This window comes from Canis aureus, chromosome 1 (assembly GCF_053574225.1).
Source record: "Canis aureus isolate CA01 chromosome 1, VMU_Caureus_v.1.0, whole genome shotgun sequence".
Classification (NCBI taxonomy): domain Eukaryota; kingdom Metazoa; phylum Chordata; class Mammalia; order Carnivora; family Canidae; genus Canis; species Canis aureus.
The window spans coordinates 45,642,471-45,663,253 of NC_135611.1; the positions used below are offsets into that span (position 1 = coordinate 45,642,471).

Below are 20,783 nucleotides of genomic sequence, written 5' to 3' on the forward strand. Positions count from 1 at the left end.
TTGATATTTTGATATTGATATTCCCATTTAGAAACATGCTATTTCTTTCCATTTGAAAATGTCTCTCTATAAATGTTTGGTCAGTTATCGAATCATCTTGCATAATTCGTGTTAAACACATTTGTAGGCTTGCTACATTTTGCTTCTATTTTGAATACATTAGTTCCTTTTTAGACAAAATCCAAATTTTCTGTTGGTTATTGGTGTATTAAAGAAATCTGATTTTTTGGTATTTTTTTCTATCAAGATGTGTCAGATTCTACACAATATCTAGAGAAAAAGAATAAAGGTCAAAAATAAATAGGGGATGCAAAGAGCAGAGGTTTTTTTTTTTTTTTTTTTTTTTTTAACGCAGCAAGAGGCACCTGGGTGGCTTAGTCAGTTAAGGGTCTGCCTTTGGATCAGGTTGTGATCCCAGAGTCTTGGTATCCAGCCCCTTGTAGAGCTTCCCTGTTCAGTAGGGGGTCTCTTATGCCTCTCCTCCCTGCTAGTGCTTACTTTCTTTCTCAAAGAAATAAATTTTTAAAAATGCAACAAAATCAGTTTTTTAAAATACTTCATTTTTTTTAAAGAATAGTTTTAGGTTTACACAAAATTAAGAGAAATGTAGAAAGATTAAAATATTTTTTAAGAAATCTAATTTTAAGAACAAGCATCCTTTATTAGACAAAATCCAATGAGTACAGAGTGCATTTTATTTTTAAATATAGGGAAAGAAAACTAATAATTGAATATAACTAAGAAAACCTTTTAATATATCTAATTTTCCTACTAAAGATTAGATATATACATTGCAGAAATTTCTTATTGTGAAAGTTGAATCACACTTAAGTGAGGAAATAAATACACAGAAAGACTGCATGTATTAAAATTAGTAGAGTTTGAATTATATCTATCAAGCAATACTTGAAGATAAAAAATTCCAATTCAGAGGTAGTAGAAATAATTTTTGAGACATCAGGGAATATACCCACCTTTTTTTCTTAGAGTGTATTTTGAAATAGACCCTAGAAATCATAGAATCAAAGTCAATATCTGAGGATAAAGTAAAATAAATGATCAATTTATAATTTAGAAATCTCTGAAAGAGCTCAAGTGACTGCCTGACTTTGTAAAACAAATCATGTCAGACATATTTAATCCTCTTTTATGGCAAATGACCGTCCACAAAGATAAGAAGCATTCATAAAACAATCTATTTTAACTTCAAAAAATGTTTTTGTTCTATTGTATATGACATGCTAATTATAAGCTAAGGGAGTATGATATTGTGGATGATTCTTAATGGCTAGTTATCATTAACTTGTTCCTGATTGGGAACTCATATTAACAGGCAGTTAAAAGAATTTGTGGTAGAATTCTTTGAATTCAATAATTTAGTTGAAAACCTAAACAAAAGATTTGAGATATCACTTATTTAATCTGCGGTTATTATAAAACTAAATACTATATTATTACCTGAGGCTGAACTTTAAAACAATCTTGAAATATTGGAAAGAAAAATTCTAGAAGCTTAACCCATACTATGAGAGAAAACTGTAAGATGTGGGGAATACTTTGGGACTATTTGGGGATAAAGTAGCTACATAGTAAAACAAAAAGATTGGCTCAATGGGAGTACAAAATTAATAAAAATTCCTAGTGTATTTGTGGGGCAGAAGTTGAGCTGGGGTCTAAGTGTCAAGACAATCATAGATCAGGATATGATAGTAGGGGCCCCTGGCTAGCTCAGTTGGTAGAGTGTGTGACTCTTGATCTCAGGGTTGTGAGTTCGTCTCATGGTGGGCATACAGCTTACTTAAAAAAGAAAAAGAAATCAAAATGTGATAGCAATAAGAAGTATGCATTAAAAAGAGTAAGAAAGAAATGTGGGTGGAAGGAAAGAAAGACAGGCAAATATAGAATTTAGCTATATTGGAAAACATGGCACACGAGATCTCAAAAATCACTTTTCTCACCAATACTAGTCATGCATCTATTAGAACGTTATGTCTCATTTTAGTCCACACATTTAAACGGATGTGAAGAAATGGAAATGGATTTGAAGAAGAGCAACAAGAATGATTGAAGGGCTAGAATATATATCCCGGGCTGAAAGGTTAAGAATCTAGTATTGTTTGGACTAGAAGAGAGATAGGTAAGAGATGATTTTATCACTTTCAAGATATAAAGGATTTTTGTGAAAGAAAGCCCCCATTGGCGATTTCTCAGGTCTATAGAGGATGAAAAGAAAGCACAAAGGAGCTTAAGTTTAAGCAGAAAAGATCAGGTTTGGATAGAAGGCAGATGTCTCTGCCATCGGGGTGATGAAATTTGAAATGACTTCTAAGGGAGACTCAGAGCCAGGCAGCCATCTCAGTCTCCATGTTGGATGCATGGTTGAGCAGGGAAAACGAGTTTGAGAAAGATGACATCTCTCAGGGGTCAGCAGGCTACCTCCTGCAGGCCAAATCTGGGCCACCATCTGATTTTTGGATAGCCCATGAGCTAAGTAAGGATCACTTTTACATTTTTAAATCATTAGAAACAAATCAAAAGAATGTTCCATGACAAAAGATAATTATATGAAATATGATTTCAATGTCCATAAATACAGGTTTATGGGAACACAGCCATGCCCATACCTTGATGTATTGTTTGTGGCTACTCAGGTACATTAAAACGCTCGAGTAGAGTAGTTGTGACTGAGATTGTCTGGTCCATAGAACCTAACATCGTTATTATATGGCCCTTTACAGGAAATGTTTCCTGACCGCTGACCTTCATGATTGTAGCCACTTACGGAATACATGGAATTCATCCTCCAAAGTCTAGAAGCTTTCTTTGTTGTAATAAAAATGGACGCCCCGGGGGTCGGCTGAGGAATATAAGCGGCACATCCTTTGAAGTGTCTTGGAGAGAGCTTTGGGTCCACAGAAAAACACGCCAATGCTGCTGCTGCAGTAGGGTAAGACAAGGAAAGCTGTTATGATGTAGGAGCAAGGCTAGCCAAAAACCAAGACAGAGTTATAAAATTAGCGAAGTGCTCAGGCTTGTGACTTAATTTATTTTTCTCCACTCACTTCCTTTTTCTTAAGTTCTCTATCCTACTCTCAGTACAGTGCTCCCACCCAGGCCCCAGAGTCTTGTTAGACCCTGAAACACACAGGCAGGGGGAGCCCAGAAGATTGAGGGTAGCAAAGCCATGATGACTGGGGAGGGAGTTTCAGTGACAGAGGTGATTTCACTTGGATTTCTGGTCAGGTTGCCCCAATTATGTCCTCCTGGATTGGTGACTAGAATATGAGGTTCCTGTTCTGCTTTACTCATCACTGTCGTCTCAGAGCCTGGAATAGTGCTTGGCACACAGTAAAAAATGCACAGTTGTTTGAATGAATGAATAAATGGTTCCATCGATTATTATCTGGATGATCTTGGACAAGATCTCAGTCTCGGCATGCACAAAACAAAGAGATTAATGACTACATGTATATGTTTTATTGAGAACAAAATGAGATAATGCATTCAAAAAGATTTTAAAAGTGTTATTGTTAACATCTTGTTCAGCCCTGCCTTGTTATACATAAGAAAATTTATACTAAAGTTATAGTAACTTTGTTTTTCCGATTGGAATGCCTTTGGTTTTCAACGAAGGCCAAAAAAGAACAACTGGAAAAGGAAAAAGACATTGCTGAAAGTGGAGTCACCCAAAAGCCGTCATCTCTAGTCATGTCATTTCAGAAAATGGTGTGGAAGAGGTATTTTTGCAACTAGTGACTATCCCAGGGCTGCTCAGATCCCCTGGGACCATGACTGCCAGCTCTGCTGATACATAAATAACACACTGGTGCAAGGATTCAGGTTGTCTCTGGAAGTCAGCCGCAGCTAGTCTCTACAGGGACTCATGGACCATGTTTTCCCTGGTCTTGCAGTGTCCTATTCCTTATAACATTTTTCCAATCTTTGGCACAAGCTGAATTAGTTACTAGTTACTCTAGAGGAAAACCTCTCATACTTTGCTGTGCATAAAATCACCTAGGCAGATTTTCATAAACGTAGATTCTCAGACTTGAATCCAATCCAAGGAATGCATTTTTAGCAAGGCCCCCAGATGATATTGAAGCACATGGTCCTATGAGACACACTTTGAGAAACATTGTCTTGAAGAAATTCCTAGGATTCTAGGACCAGCCCACCTAGCATCTCTGCTCCTTGATAGCTGGCTCTTGTTGGGAAGTTCCTCTATAGCCTCATTCTTCTTAGCTTATATGTTAGCATGGTTCTCTGCCATGTATCCAATCCACATTTATAATTATGTGTTCGAGGATCATAATAACCACGGTAGAAATTGATGGTTCAATTCTATTTCAGACTCTAGCTTCAAAGGAACTTATCAAGTGGACCCATTTGTAAATGACGATATGTTTAAAATATGTAACTACTATTTTTTGAAGATATTATTCCTTGGTTAAATTTGAGAAAGTGCCTTTTTAGAAAGTATTTTCCTCTGAAAAATATGAGTTTATGACTTAATGAGCAACTTTAAGGTGTTTATGGAAATAGAAGGCACTAGTTAAGAATGCTATTGGTTCTACCACTCTGTTGCTGAGGAGCTTTGGGCACATATATTGTCTTCTCAGAGCCCCTGTTTCTTTATCTATGAAATGAGATGCATTATAATACCTAGCTTCTAGATCCTCTGAGAGGATTAGACATGACATTGCAGGTGCAGCCTTCTGTCCTGTGCTTGGTCTTTGGTGAGCTAGTAACAGCTTATACTCTGACCCATAGGATGTCTATCTGCTCCATGGAGCTGAATAGAAGATGCAGAGTGGGCTGTTAACCCAATGATGATTATAGTTCTCCTGGATCAGCACTCTTGTACTGGGTTGTTTGAATTCCAGAGTGAGACATTTTGAATGATAGATGGGTCAGGCGAAACCCTTCCCAGTGAGGAGTCACAGCTTGGCTTTGTGTCTGATACCCAGAGGTAGCCCTGCATCTATGTTCAAAGACGCCGTTATGGGTGGTGATATTTTTCCATTCGTGTAGGTGTCACCAAAGAGATTGCCCACTGGCTCATTCCCAACAGGCTAAAGTTGCCCTTTCGTTTGCAGTTGTAGTGACTGTTTGCAGATCCTGAGGATACCCTTTGATGCTCAGCCTTTAAGACTCCATTTCAAAGGCTTCTGATTGCTAGTGGCCAGGTGTACCACTGGTGTCCCCAGCAGTTCACAGCAACCCTGCCTCTTTTGAAGTTGTGGCTATTACACTGCACAACGAAGTACACACTTTGCTGGATTCATGTAACTGTCATGGTGATGCAGTCACCAAAAAGTCTCACAAAGGCCATTCATTATCTACCTTCCACTAAGGCAGAAAGGCCAGTCCTTCACGAGCACTCCCTTTATTACTGTCCCTGCACACGGCAGTCTATCGCTTGCCTGGTTTACCCTCCTCGGTATTCGTGGTTTCAAGCGTGGAGATTTCTTGTCACGGATGCATACTGTGTGAATCACAGAGCTGAGAATCTGCACGAAGTGGGTAAGGCACAGATGCGGCAGCATTTTTTTTTTTTCTTTTATGAGGCAATGGACAAGTGCAACAGAACCCTAATGGGATTGGTAGAGAAAAAAAATTCTTCTATAAAGTTTAATTACCCACGATTGCTTAGAATTAAAAAAAAAAAAGATTCCCTGTAAAAGAAGTGTAAAAACACAAGGCACTATTCTTCAGTTTACAGCCTGCAAGCTGCAGAGCTTGCACATGAATGAGGAGCCGGATCCAGGACAACATTAGCAGCATCGATCAGTCTGGGCTGCTGACTTTGATGAGAAAAGGACAAATTCTACATGAGCTGCAAAGATGGTTTTAACATTAACAGCATTATTTTTAGCTCTGATAAACAATAAAGAGAATCCTCCTGTTCCCCCTCTTATTTGCTAAATAACTATTGTGCTCTTTTCGGTGGGGTTGATGCATTTTTCAAAACAGTTCAGCGATGCCATGCATGAAAGGCATCCAAAATGTCACCCACCAGGAGATTTCTGCTCAGCAGATATATGGGAGAGTGGGTGTGCCTGGGAGTAATCCACCATCTTGCTGGATTCCCAGGTTCTGCTGCCTTGAGCCCTTCTCTCTTTAAATTGTATGTTTGTTTTTATGTGTTGGCTTTTATGCTTGGTAAGTTATAACCCTGTAGGGGCAGACCCTAAACCCCATTTAAAAAAAATCAAATTACTTTATACCCTGAGTGCATTCTGCAAATAAAATCGATAAACAGAAGCTTCCCGTGGATTTATGGAGGCTTAGAAAGAAGACAAGGAGGGCTACAAACTTGGTATCAGACAATGGACACGACTTCTGGTTAATCTTTCCTAGTGAATGTTTTTCATTAGAAATTCCTCCCAATGAGTCATCGTATAATTATATTTTGTACAGCACCTTCTTTTCACAACCACAGATGATAATTATGTTGGCCAGCTTTTTTTAAAAAACCCATTTTGCAGTTGATTTGTAGCAGCCTGCTCTGTGACTTTTCTCTGTAACCCAATTAATCGGTGGTTCATTAGGAGATACAAACATCCCTAACGGTGCTTGGTCACCATTGAGAATTAACTTGCTATTCCCACCAACTCCATTTCCTTTGGGAAAAATTAGGAATCTAGTCAAAGCTTTTCACATCCTTCTCATTGTCCCTTCATCTGCTGATGCTGGCCACTATGCTCAGCTCTGTGGGCACAAAGTTGCTGCCTTTGAGGATGGCCATGGTCAAATAGAAAGCTAAATAAGAGAGAAATAAAAGTAGGTGACATGTAGCGTTGGATGCCAGGAAATGGTAGAGCCATTTTTCTGCCCACCGTCTCTCTGTCCCCTCTTAGATAAAACAAATATATATATATATACACACACACACCTTCATCCAGAAATATGATAATATAGTTGCCATACCCAATGATTTTCTAGGTAATACCATCAAAGACACTTTGCCGAGTAATGACAAATCCACTTGTGCTCACACACATCCCTAAACTTCGCTACCACAAATAAAGCCAGTAATTTTCACTGAATCTTCACCTGACTATAACTGGAGAGCTGGATGTTTTCTGGTGGAAAAGTACTATTAAAATATGCTAACAATATCCCAGTCATAAGTTAATGGTGGCTTTATTTTTCTCATAAAGCTATAATTTATCACATGTGGGATTTCCACTTAGGTCTATTTCTTTGGGTATTCTGAACATTTTAGTCACATAATGAATGTTAAGAATATCCTATTAGATAGAGAGCCCTGTATGCTATAATCAGAATGTTAATTTCTCAAAAATATCATTTAAAAACATTTTGCACATATGCATGTACAAATGAGAATTGGAGAGTGTGCACACAAGCAAATGTGGTTCCAGATGGACACATTTACTCAATTTAGTTTAAAGGTATTTTTACATTTCTGAAAACAATGGGTGGTCTAAAATACATTCATGCAATATGGATTAGAAGTTCCCAATCATATGGTAAGTCGGCACCTTTCTTTATCATTGGGTTGGATTGAACAGTTAGTTCTAACAAATGGTAGTACTCTTCTAGTCTTTATTTATTTCTTCAGGATAAGAGAAACACTTCTACTGAAGTTATGAAGAAATGGCCAAATCTTCAAAGTTTTTATGGTAATTAATTACATAAAGTTTTACATCTATATGGCATGGTGAAATCATTAGCAGATAAGTCAAATGTGGCAAACTATAAATACTCTGTGAAATATAAGATCAAAGATCGAAGTCCTATGGAAAACAACTTTATTCAATTAATTAAAAAACAACCCGATCCATAGATCCAGATGGTTGACTACATGCACAATGCGTGTGTATCAAAAAAGTAGCAAGCTGTGACAAAGATCTATTTATTTTCATTCTTGTACCTTCTTGGAAATGATTTCCTGATTTTCTGAATATTTTGTTAAAGCTTGGGAACATATCGAGAACATTTACAAAAAAAGGCAATACAGCTATTTTTGTGAAAATATGGATTAGGAAGACTTGACTATCAATGCCTTTTTATTTAATTAACTTACCATATTTTAGTTGAGAGAATGGTTTTCATTGTTTTGTGTTTGAAGTACTTTTCTGTGCTTGCCCAATTCAAGCAATGTAAGCAAATGTCACATGCCTGTGAGTTTGGGCATGCCAATTGAAGGCTTACTTTCTATATGTCCACTTACTAGTTGTTGATCTTTTTTAAAACCATACTTGCATTTAGTTATACCGCTGATAAAATTACAAAAATTAATTCAAATAAAAACAATAGAGTACACTTTCCCATTTTCTACTTTCAGTCTTTGATCTCTTTTTAATTTTTTCCTCCCCTTTCCTTATTTGTATTCATTTTGATGCCCATCAATTTGTTTCTCTATTACTGTTATTTTTTGCAATTTTCTGGTTCCTTTGGAGCTTGCACTATTCTCTTTGATCTGCTTCCCTTCAAGCTTTATTTTTGGTGCTGTTTTTCATGTTCTGTAAAAAAAAATACATTTTTGCCCTTCTTCCCTTTATTCTTTTGATTTAACTCCTTCTTAGAACAAGAACAAACTCCAGCTTTGAGTGAACAGGTAAATGTTTTTAAAAGAGTAAGCCCTAAGAATCCTTGGCTTCGTGCTGATGAATAGAAATGGTTGAGAGCCTACTTCAAAGGCCCTCAAGAACAAAGAACCTTTTCTAAGACCACTAACAAATCCACCAATTCTTTCTGACCCATCTTTGCCAAAAGATATGAGCTAATGACAGGAAAGACCTGTCTTGTAAGAGTAGCCAAGTAGGCTTGGGAACAAACATATTCTTGACATAATCAAGGAAAAACATACTGTTTATCTCTTTAATAACCATCTTTTTTTTTATAACCATCTTGAGGAAAATTAATGTTACTTTGTCCTTTGTGCAGAACAATAATTGGATTGTGTGTTTCATTTATATCTGGACAAAGGCCAGGATATTGAAATACTTCTCAAAATTAGATTTTCTTGTTTAAAAATTAGATTCTATTGGCATTCTCTTTCTGAGATTTCTTCATTAAAAGCTTCATTAAACATAAATCTTCTTTTACACAGCAGAAAACAAAATTATTTTAAGAAGGTCATTTTAAAAGTCTTTTGGAAGGCAGTGCTAAGCTCTTCACTGGTGACTTGTCTTACTGAGGATCTGGCATTCCAGGGAAGAAATGATCATTGATCTTTGCCTACATGTGTCTTATATTAATTACATTGATAGTTGGAGCTATATAACAAGTTGTGTTCTAGTGTCTAAGGCCATTACAAATAGACTATTTTCAAAATTTGGGTCTAGGAAGTATGCTGCAGAGGCTTGATTCAGTGATAACCTTAGGGGGCCTCTTTTGCTCTGGGGGAGATGAAGTCATCCATCAGGAAGAGTTTATGTAGCTAATGTGCTGAAAAGCTCAACTGGGTTTCCAGTACATTTACATACTAAACTTTGATTACAGCTTCTGAAAAGGAACATACACACTCTTCACAAAGGCAACAAGACAAATGACAACTTTGTGGTTTCCCTGCCTTCAGACTGTTTCCTATTCCTCATTCCCTGCACGCTTGGACAGACAGGCTTCCCAGCACTACCCGACATAATTGTTTGGGCAGAGTCAGTGTAAACTCAATTCTGTACTCGGTCTCTTGGTGCTGTCTTTGGCTCACACCTTTCTAAGGTTAGGATGATAATTAAGTGGTTTGGTTTGAAGGGCCTTCCCCACTGGGCCGCAAACTTCACGTGTAACAAAAACAAACAAATACCATGTGACACATCAATAAAGGGTAGTCATATCACAGAGTGGTCCTGTTTATACGAACTTAAAGCAAAGATGTATGGGTCTCTGTCGAAAGCCTGCAAGTGGGAACATTCACTCTATAATTGAAAACTAACTCTATATAACATTTATCAGATGAGCAGATTTTTTTTTTCCCAAAGGGAGAAAATACCCACAAAACAAAACAAAACAAAACAAAACAAAACAAAACAAAAAAACAACCCTGGTAGTGGTTGCATAGGAACTTGTAACATTTTGGTTAGTTTTGTACCTATAATCTTGTAAAGGAACTCACAGATAAAATGATCCAGTCTCTGCCCCTGGACAAGTACCTGATGGGTGGGAGATGAAGGGTAGTGACTTCCAGGCTCAGAGAAGGTGAGGGGTCTAGGAGTTGGGCCTGGACGTTGAACAGGCGGCACAAGGAAACCAGATTCTGAAGCTCTGGAAGCTGGGATGGACTCAAAGCACGACATTTAGAGAGAAGACAGGACACTGGAACTGGGTTCTGGGCCAAGTGTCAGCAAGAGTCAAGGCAAGAAACAAAGTGGAAATGGGGGAGTTTCAGGAATGGTGCCTGGACAGTCCCTGCTTGCTGTGGGCTTGTCCGGTCTTATTGGTCATCTGAGGCCGAGCTGGAGGGTGGGAGCAACTATACAGCTGGTCTACTCCCTCCTTTATTCCTTCCCTTAACCCTGCAGTTAAAGGTGAAGATTTTCTTGGCCTCCCTTGTTGGATATCTTTTACACTCAGGACAATTCAAGGTCAAGAGAAGGTCTCCACTGCTTCCCATGGACTCTCTCCTGGGCTGATGCAGGCACAGTGTGGTCAGGAACCCAGGGTCTCTGCAGGGAATGCTCTTGCTTTGGGTCTGGTGTATCCTGTGCAGGCTATTGGGGTTGGCTGGGGGTCTCACAGAGCTGCAATTGGGCAGGCTATGAACCTTGGACTGGGTCACTCCTTCCACACATCCCTCACCTACCTCCTTCCAACAGCTGGACCAGAGAGATCTCAAAAATTTAGTGATACTTAATGAAAAAGAAAATGGAATTGTTCTGGTGCAAAGAGAGTGTAATAAAAAGATCATAAAGAGCAGCCAAAGTGACCAAAAGAGAACTAATATTCACCAGAAGAGTATTCCATGGAGCAGAGAACATGCTGGGGAATTACAGAAGGCTTCAGAAGGCAAGGACCCTGATGAGAGACCATAAAGCAGCATCACCGGAACTTCAGGGAAAGCTGGGAACAGGGAATTAGTCAGAAAGAGCCTAGGAGACTTTAATTCACTCTTAATGGTTCAATACCGATAAAGTGGACAGAAGAAAGGTCAGGGTAGAGAAGATGTAAATGACACGATTAATCTGAGAGCTACGAGTAATTTACATTAAACTCTGTGACCTGCACACAGAGGATATGTGGTCCTCTCCTCCGGATATGGTGGTTCTTTGAACTCCTGTCCATCTGAATTTGCTTCTTTGTCTATCTCATCTAGTTTCCTGGTTCTAGCACAGTTCACATCTAATATCTCTCACGTGTGTGTCTCTCCAGCCTGAACTCCTCTGACCCCTGACTCATATTCACCTGCCTACTTGGCATCTCCAGTTGGATGGGTAACAGGCATCTCAAACTAAACATGACAAAGAACCGACCTCTTGATAATCCTGTGCCTGCAAACCTGTTCCTCTTAGTCATCCTGAAATTAGTAAGTGTAACTGCATTCTAGCTTGGGTCACGACGCTCTCGCATCTAATCCATCAACAAGCCATGTCAGCTCTACCTTCCCCAAATACCCGTATCCAATCACCTCTCAGCACCTACACTGCTCCTAATCCAAACCACTACCACTGTTTACCTCTTCCCTGGCCTCTCCATGTCTGCCCTGGGGCACTTATAATTTATTCTCTCACAACGGCCAGAGGTGATATCATTAAACATAAGACAGATCATGTCACTCTTCTGCACAAACCTTTGCGTTTCAGTGGCTTTCTCTCAGAATGAAATCCAAAGCCTTGTAATGGTCTGCAATCGTTCCCCCGCCCCCCAACCCCGCCGCCGTTGCCTCTCCCATATGCCTTCTGCCACTCTTCCTCTAACTTAACTCTGTTCCAACCTCACTGGCCTCCTGAATCATGCCAGGAACAGTGTCTGCTGCCTCAGGATCTTGGTGCATGCTGTCCTTCTGCTCTTTCCCAGTTATCTACGTGGCATACTTCCTCACTTCCTTGGCCTTTCATCAAATATGGAAACCATTCTTTAAACAAAGACAATATTAGGACATACTGACTTTCAAGAGCCATAGATGATAAGGATTCAAAACAGAGACTGAGTTAGGGGACTTAGAAAAACAATGATAAACATTTGCATTAGTGTTTTGCACTTTACCAAGCTATATATTTTTTGAATTATGGAAACAACACTGTGGCCGCATGGGATCATTTACATTTTAAAATGGGGCCCAAAAGCTCAAACAAGCTACTATCTAAGAGCAAATACTCTTCCTCCTCCATGTTGAAATTTATTATATAATGATGATAATAGGGTAATAAGGGATATAATAATAATGATAATAGCTAATATTTACTGAATTCAAAGCACTGTTTTAAGCACTTTACACGTATTTTCACAGTTAATCCTCACAGAAGCCTGGGAACTAAGCACTAATATTTAATCAAAGCTTAGAGAAGGAGACTAGGTCAGTGGCAGGATAAATAACCAGATCAAAGTAAGCAGGTGGTTAGGAAGGGGCCAGGATTTACACCCAAGCCCTCAAGCTTCAGATCCTAGATCTTTAACCCCCCATGTTAAATCCCTGCTTGGTCTGATAACTTTTTTTTTTTTTTGTCTGCTTTGCTAAATATGCTAGATACAGTTTTCAGTTGGACATAAGTGAATTCTCCAGTTGGGTAAGTTGAGATCAACTGTGTTTACTGAACATTTCTTCAAGACCTAGGTAGTTTAAGAAATATCATCTTAAAAAAATAAAAAGAAAGACAGAAAGAAAGGAAGAAAAAAGAAAGGAAGAAAGAAGAAAGAAAGAAAGAAAGAAAGAAAGAAAAGAAAAAAAAGAAAGAAAGACCATCTTTGATTGAATTTAAGTGTGAAAAATTTCCGTGCAATTGCTAATTGTCAGACGCTGTAAGCCAGTCAAGCCAAGGCCCGTGGTTTCTAGAATATCCCATGACCACCATTTCTCAGGTTTGATGTTTTCTCTCTAAACAAGGTGTCCACTACTATGCATTAGCAGCTTGCCCCTTAGACTTTTCCACTTCAGCGGCAACCTCCAAGGAGCTTCATGGGCAGAGAAAAGTTAGCGCCTTACCTGGGGTGAGCATAGGCCAGCTGCCGGAACTCATTGCTCCAGTTGGGTCTTCCATAGAATGTTTTCTGCTTTAACCCCGTGACCACATCAGTATTTTCATCCCAATGTAAAGCAATGTGAACAGCCTAAAATAAAAGTCGTGATATCAGGTGACATTTAGAAAAAGAAAAAATAGGAACCTGTTTCTAAATAAAAGATCAAGTAATTATGTTCATTTGTTGATTGAACATGCAAAAAATTTCCTTGTGTGGCTAGAGATGCTTATCATTAATATAAAAAAAAATCACTGATTTTGCCTTTTGGGATAGACATCACATCTCTTTTTCCCTTGTGTTCCACCTTGGGGATGGTTGAAACAAAGGGTTTGATGTATACATGGTTGATGTGCAGTAACATGAGCCTGGGAGGATTTTTTTTGACAAGGATGCAAGTAGTACAGTAAATATGGTCAAGGGAAAGCAAGCAGTAAGCTACTTCTTTTTTTCTGCCAAATTTCTCAGAAATTAATCTCTACCTCTGTCTCCATTCACTTAATATTAAACCTTAGGGATTTGAAAAGGGCCCTGCCAGATTAAAATGATAGGAAATGTTCAGGAAGCAGCCAGATCTTACAATCAGATCAGCCTACTAGGATGAAACGGTTTGAAGTGTACTTTCCAGGTTCAAGTGCTAGGAGGATGTGGAGTCTGGCAGTCAGTCTTGGTGGCCAAGCACAGGAAGGGACATGATTAGAGCTCTGTTCCTAGCCATGTGCCTTCAAATTATACAAATGCACCCAGGCATCAGGTAAGTAGTGGCTGATAAATAAGAGCCTGGGGCATAGCACTGCCTACTGATGATTTTTTGAGTTGTGGAATCCCAAAAGCCACTTTCCTTCTTACTTCCTGGGATTTGTGTCTTCTATGCTTCCCCCAGAGGCCCCGACACAGCTCTTGAGTTCACATGCTTCACCCATTGGTGCTCCAATTGCTCATGGCCTCTGACTCATCCTGCTCCTGACCAGTTTGGCTAACAACCCTCGGGGTCCTACCTTCACCTCAGGTTCCTGCTGTACACCGGCCTCCCGGGCTGGCCTTCTTATCAGTCTAGGAAAGCAGCCAGGGGCAGGAGGGGTGAGCAGAAAACAGTGGAGAGGCCCCAACAGGCCTGACAGTGATGGTCGACAACGGTGGAATTGCAGAAACCCGGGCTGCAGGAATTTGTTGTCAGGCACGTCTGACCTGGGGTGCGGTGGGGGTAGGGAGGGGTAGGGATCCTATCAGAATGGAGTTTGGAAATAGAACCCTCCAGGAGAGAGAGCCATAGCTGAAGGATGGCAGGATCCTCTCCCTGCACAGGTTTGTCAAGACAGAGAATGAAGCATGAAATATGAGACAAGATCTTGCTCAGGAACAAGAGTTGAGGATTGAGCCTTGAAAAAGAGCAGAAGCCTTGGTACCAGAACTGGGACTCAAGGTCAGAGTTGTGTCAGCCTCCAGATTGGAGCATCCCATCAGTATTGCAGCCCCACAGCCCTATTGCTTCAGAGTAGGATTGACTGGTGCCATACAGTCAGCTGATTTCAGCTGTGGGAAGAAGGTGGAGGCAGCCAATTTACTTTTGACAAAATGCCAAATCTAATGACCAAGTCAGGTCCATTCTCCTTGGCTTCTCTGCCAACCACAAGGTTGATCAGTACTTCTTGATTTTATATGCATTGCAAAATCCTATTTCTTTGACTTCTTTCTGACTCTTCTTTTCATTCAAGGACAAAACATTAGATTTGTATTTCTGTGATGTTCTCCTGTCTCACAATGCAGCTGCCTTCCCAGTCTCTAGTCCCCTTTGGACCACTACTCCCCAAAGAACTTTCATTTTCAAGGTCCCAATTAGCATTGTCTACAGAGATGACTCCCAGCTTTCTCCCTGATGCTCTCATTTTCTGGCCCGAGTAGAGTCCTGGGTCTTAGACTCCCCAGGCATATTTTTACGTATTTTTTTTTCTGTAAATACGTAAATACTTCGAGTGAGCAACACAAAAAGAAAGAGAAGGTCTCTGTTTTGTGAGGAACTGGTCTTTGAAGGGAGGGGAAGCCCATGTGCACAACCTCAATGACATAAGTCAGACCCTGATGCTTCTTTATGAGAGACAGAAACAAAACACCCTGGAGAGGTACACAAGTTACGCTGCTGAAACCCCAAATACTTTTGACTAAGAGAGCTGGGGATAGCCATACAGGGGACAGGGTTTCAGAGAATCATTCCATGCAGTAGGCAGTGGGGAGGACAGAGGACATTAAGTGACTCCCTCCGGGAGAGGGGACATAGGGGGAAGATATGGAGGTGCACAAATATAAGGCATTGTTTGGTGGTTCTAGTGCCAGAGGAGCATGATGGGAATGCAATAGAATGAGCCAGTTACCATCAGGTCAGGAAGAGCCTTGAAGTACTTGCTAAGAAGTCTGAGTATTATTTAATAGAAAAAAGGGCCCCTTTCTACTCATGTTAGTGGTATTGTTGAGGTACCAATCAGTGATGTTCAATACATTTGGAATTATGTTTGTTCCATATTTCTCAGCCCAGTGTTCAATTAATCTCCAAACCCTGTTGATTTGCCCTTCATAATACCTTTTCCATCTGTCCCTTCTGTTCTTGTCAGTCTGCCACTTTGAGGTTGTTGAATTCAGTTTAACAATTGGCTATTTCTAAAGCAGCCTTTTGATTCCTCACTGACAGAACACACCAATTATTTTTTTCCTGCAATTTGAGCATCTAAAGAGTTTCAACATGTCACGATAAAGATTTAAGAACACGTTTATTTTAATTTACTGTATTCAGTAAAAAAAAAAAAGTATATCTTAAAGCATACTTTTAGAAGGAGCAGAGGTGGGATGGAACAGAGTTGTGGTCACAAAATCCAACAGGGCCTCAGTCTCAAAACTCCCAAATAACTGGGAATTCTTAGATGGACGCATGTAATAAATTCACTTCAGAAGCTGAAGAGCAAGTGCAGAAGTGGAAAGTACAAACAATGGCTGTGTCTGTACTTTATCAAGTGGATCATTAGTCAAAAATCCCATTTGAATAAGAGAAATGTTTGTTTGGAAAACATAATTAACACTATTTAATTCATTAAGATGTTTTAAGCTTCAATCCCAAGGAAACTGTATTTCAGATTATCCCATAGGAATAAATATTTAAGGCTGACTGCAAATAAGACCTTAGAAATTCATTTAGCTGCTGATTTTTAAGCTAAGTCTTGCTCCAAGGTACAGAGTCAAATTTCAGTGATGTCCCATAGAGCATTGTGTGTGTGTGTGTGTGTGTGTGTGTGTCTATGAGAGGGAGGCAGAGAAGGAGACAGCAGGAGTACCTACTCTCAGGAACACATTATTTGTAAATTTAGTGATTAATGCAATTTTTGGCTCAAACATACTTTCCCTGAGTAAATATCAACAGGAACAACCATAGAAGTGCTGATTAGAACACGCATTTCATAAACCTAGTGATCACTTCATCACTAGCTTCCATATGCGAGGAGTTAAAAAAGATTTAAAACTTAGTAATTATCATTCAATATTGTCAACAATGAAAATACTACCCTAGTGCAATATTTTGATATCTGTTATTTTTGGTAAATTCAACCTTAATATTTCATTAAAACAATACACTGCAAAACATGTGCCACAACAAAAGAGCCTCTTGATCTTAGGTGAATGAAAATAGGTGCACACAACTTCTAAAAATGCCTTAAGATAAAGAAATCTCTAGATAAATCATGTATTCATAATGATTATTTTCTGTACATGTTCACATACTTCACAATACAAAATGTTGAATGTAAACACTCTGGAATTTTTTTTTTCTGTCAACTCAGAATAGCTCAAAGCATTGAATTAGAAACCAATCAGCAGCTGAACAAGACTATACAGCTAATTAGTAATATTTGCTTGATGTCACTAAAATGACAAATGCAATTTTTAGTGACATAATTTTTTCCTGGATTTTCATGCTTGGATTGTCTTCCATTAGCCAACCTCTTTTCCAGTCTTCTTTCCTATTCCTCAACAAGTTAACTGTGGATTTTTAAAAATCACTATGATTTGAATAGTTCTTTCTAATCTGATTTTATTCTTCTTTCCGTTTTCAGAACATACAAATAATTCTTTCATGCCACCAGATAACTATATAGCTCATTATTGACACTGTCCCTCTTTTCTTTGCTCTATTATTAGATGACTTATGTAATACTGATTATTCTGAGTCTTATCAATACCTGATTTTCATCCCAGCTGGTGAGAAATATATGATAGCTCAGAAAATGAGCTTTCCCTCGCTCACTCATAAGTGTTTCCAGTGAGAGTAAGAGATCAGCAAACCACTCAAAAGCCTTTGGATCGCGGCAAATCCAGTAGAAATACACCTGTCAAGAGAGAAGACAAGAGAATGGATCTGTCCCTCTTTTCATAATGTGCTGATAATCACAGACTACTTTATCTCCATTAAATTATTTGAGCTCAAATGGGCACTTCTGCAAAATGACATACTTCTCTCTGCCAGGGAACAGTCACACTGTGATTTCTTTTGAAAAAATTCACATTGTGTTTGAAAAAGTCCAGAGTGAATTCAGAGTCAGGAGTCTGTGGGCTGTTGCCAGTTTCACTGGATGAGGATCAATTCACCACATTCCTGGCTGTGCTTCTTTTGAATGAGGTTAATAATCATAACTAGCTGTGCCTTTCATTGCTCCCAAAGGGGGATAAACCATTAGACCAACCCCCTTAATTTTTACTCATGACCTAAGCTCGGGATTTGAACTCTCTTCTCCAGAGACCCTAAGGGCTTGTGCACTGATCTACTTCACCATCATGATTTCCGACTTCCGAAGGGTGGAGATTATGGAAATTGCAGAATCAAGTCACACACAGGCCAGAAGTTTTCCCTCAGTCAAACATATCAGTCTCCAAGAAAGCTGGTAGGTGTTGGTTATGGTTGTGTGTCAACTACTATAATGAAATTATGTCTAGGAACATTCTTTTTAAACTCTCTGTGTTTAGCAAATGGCATGTGACAAGAAGTAGTCTAGATTTGCTGAAATAAAGGCTTAGTTTTTGTGCTTTGAGTTTTAGGTAATTGTATCTAGAAGAAACCACAGGAGATAGATCTATTAATTCTCCTGATTTTTCTCACATTCCTGTTCCTTGCTCCCCACTACTGTTTCCTTCAATCCTTCCCCAAAGAGACTTCTCTATAGCTTAGCAAGATCTACCAGAGTTGGCCTTTACCTCCATCAGGAAATATCTCCTCCAATAGATGCTGTACTCCTGCCTCCCCTCTCCACCAGCCAGGCTTCAAGCTTGCAATCATGATGAAAGTTATACATGAGATTAATTAACAGACCAAGTTCATGAGGAAGAAAATTCACAGAATATATTTCAAGGCTAAATATCTTGCCTATTTTCTCCAGGTTTGTGCAGGAATTTATAATATTGATAGTAAATAAGAGTGAAAGCTAGTGAGGGTAAGACCTTTTCTCTTAAAAAAAAAAAAACAGAAAAACATAGGGGAAGGAGTAAAAAGGAGAGAGAAGCAAATCATAAGAGACTCTTAATTATAGAGGACAAACTGAGTTTTGATGGAGAAGAGGTGGCTGAGGATGGGCTGGAATGGGTGGTGGAGATTAAGGAGGGAAGTTGTTGTGATGAGCACTGGGTGTTATATGTAAGTGATGAATCACTAAATTCTACTCCTGAATCCAATATTACACCATATGTTAACTAACTAGACTTTAAATTAAAAACTGGAAAAAAAAAAAAAGAATTAGAGCCCGATATTTGTTGGACAGCTATGGCTCAGGAGGCACTTTTGATACTAATCTCAGCTCGAATAATGATCTTTAAGTGTCTTAATCCCCCAAAGGAGCACCTATCTCTTCACAGTTGTAAATGTGAACCAATGGTTCCTTGTATGGAACACCTCATAGACCCCCACAAGTATAGTGATTGTGTTCATCTGCTCCCTTGTTGGCTCAACAAATGTGTATTCCATGCTTATTCTATGTCAAGACTACTCTCTTCTCGGAACTTTAAGAGCAAACAGAAGAAGCAAAAATTTGCCATTCTCCTAGTGTTTGCATGCAGAGGGAGAAGAAAGATGGTAAGAAGTAAAGCATAGGGTACTTCTGAGAGTGATAAGTACTATGGAGAAATGTAGCTGGAAAGGGCTGCAAACTAAGTCAAAGTGTCAAGGGAAGGGCACGTTTGAGCAAAGACGAAAGGAGGCAGAGGGATCGTGGTTGAGGTGGGAGCCCTACAGATGAAGGGAGCAAGGAGTGGGAGCTCTGGGGAAAAGCCAGGAGGTCCGCATGGCTGGAGCTGTGAAGGAGGGAGGGCACTAAGAAATAAGGTCTGAGGGGAAGGCTGGGAAGTACAGATGTGCGGCTTGGGCCATCTTGACTTTGACTCTGAGTAAGATGGGAAGGCACTGCAGGGCAGTGAGCAGGGGAGTAACAGGATCTGTGGAAAAATCAGGGGAAAGGAACCCTGGAAGAATGGAGGCCAGGAGGCTGATTTTATATCCCATGTTAGTGACAAGTACTGCTAACTTCTTTCTTTTCACTTTGCATGGTACCTGATCTAAATTAGTCTTTGAACACCATAGCCCTCCTTTTGACCTGCCTTGCTCCCCATGGAAACAGAAAATCTATTGACTGAATTTAATACCATTCTTACCAGTGCACCTCCCCTTCCTTCTGCTCTCAATAGGTTGTTTCACCTAGGAACATTGATGGTGGCATTTGGATTAGAACAAACACCATTGATTTATTTTCTTTTATTTCCATTTCTTAAGGAACGTGCTTAAAATACATTCATGTAGGAAAAATACCCCATCTACTTTTTTAAAAAACTTGTCAATTTCAAATCCCGTCTCAATCATCCTTACTTGAAAAATGCCCACATCTTAGCTTCCTGCTCACACTGACCCTTATCCTTTCAAATAGAAATCATGCCTGTCCTTGCTTTCTTGTGGCTTAGCAGTGTGTCAGCGTTCTTAGGGCTTGCCAAGCCTTTTATACTTTTTACTTCCTTGTAATGGCTTTGTGTGTTTTTCCCTCTGTAATTGACTTATAGGTGACACTGGGCAGCTTTGGTGCAAGAGGCAATGAAGAAAAACTGAATAGGCTCAGAAGTGCTTCAGGCAGAAAAAGAAGAAAAGAGACTTTGAACAGAGAAAAAGGCTATTTACTTTGACTCTCTTTCATCCTTCTAACGGTGAGGGACACTCACTGTGAAGGGACAGGGCAGTTCTACTTCTGCATTTCGTCCAGTAGCAAGGACCTGGTCACCGGTAGAACAAATATCCCAAACAACAGGCTACCCCTCTGTGATCTTCCAACACTTACCCTTCCTCAGCCTCCCAAAACAAAAAGCCCTGAAATCAGTTACCTGTCTCAAGCTTGGCTTCCAGGGTTCTGCGGCTGATAGCAGAGGCCCCCAATACTTAAGGTTACTTTTTTTTTCTTAAGGTTACTTTTAAAAGAAAAGTTTTGTTAAACAGAGTCATCCTCAGTAAAGAGATGAAAGTTCTGAACTTTCATAGCAACAAAGTTCTTGCTTTTAAAGAACTCATCTCACACATTTCTGTAGACAAAACGGATTCCCAGATGCTTCTGGAGACCACTCCAGGAGTGTACAAT

At 39.5% G+C, this 20,783-nt stretch overlaps 1 protein-coding gene across 1 annotated transcript in view; it reads right to left on the minus strand.

Annotated features, from left to right (window-relative positions):
• Positions 1-785: 785 nt before the first annotated feature.
• NOX3 (NADPH oxidase 3) overlaps positions 786-20,783 on the minus strand; it is a 59,365-nt gene continuing 39,367 nt past the window's right edge. The window contains exons 11-13 of the mRNA XM_077898002.1: positions 17,364-17,510; positions 13,109-13,233; positions 786-2,937 (exon numbers count right to left, since the gene is read on the minus strand). Coding sequence (XP_077754128.1) covers positions 2,811-2,937; positions 13,109-13,233; positions 17,364-17,510 — 399 coding nt within the window. The 3' untranslated portion in view covers positions 786-2,810. The remainder of the gene's footprint in view (positions 2,938-13,108; positions 13,234-17,363; positions 17,511-20,783) is intronic.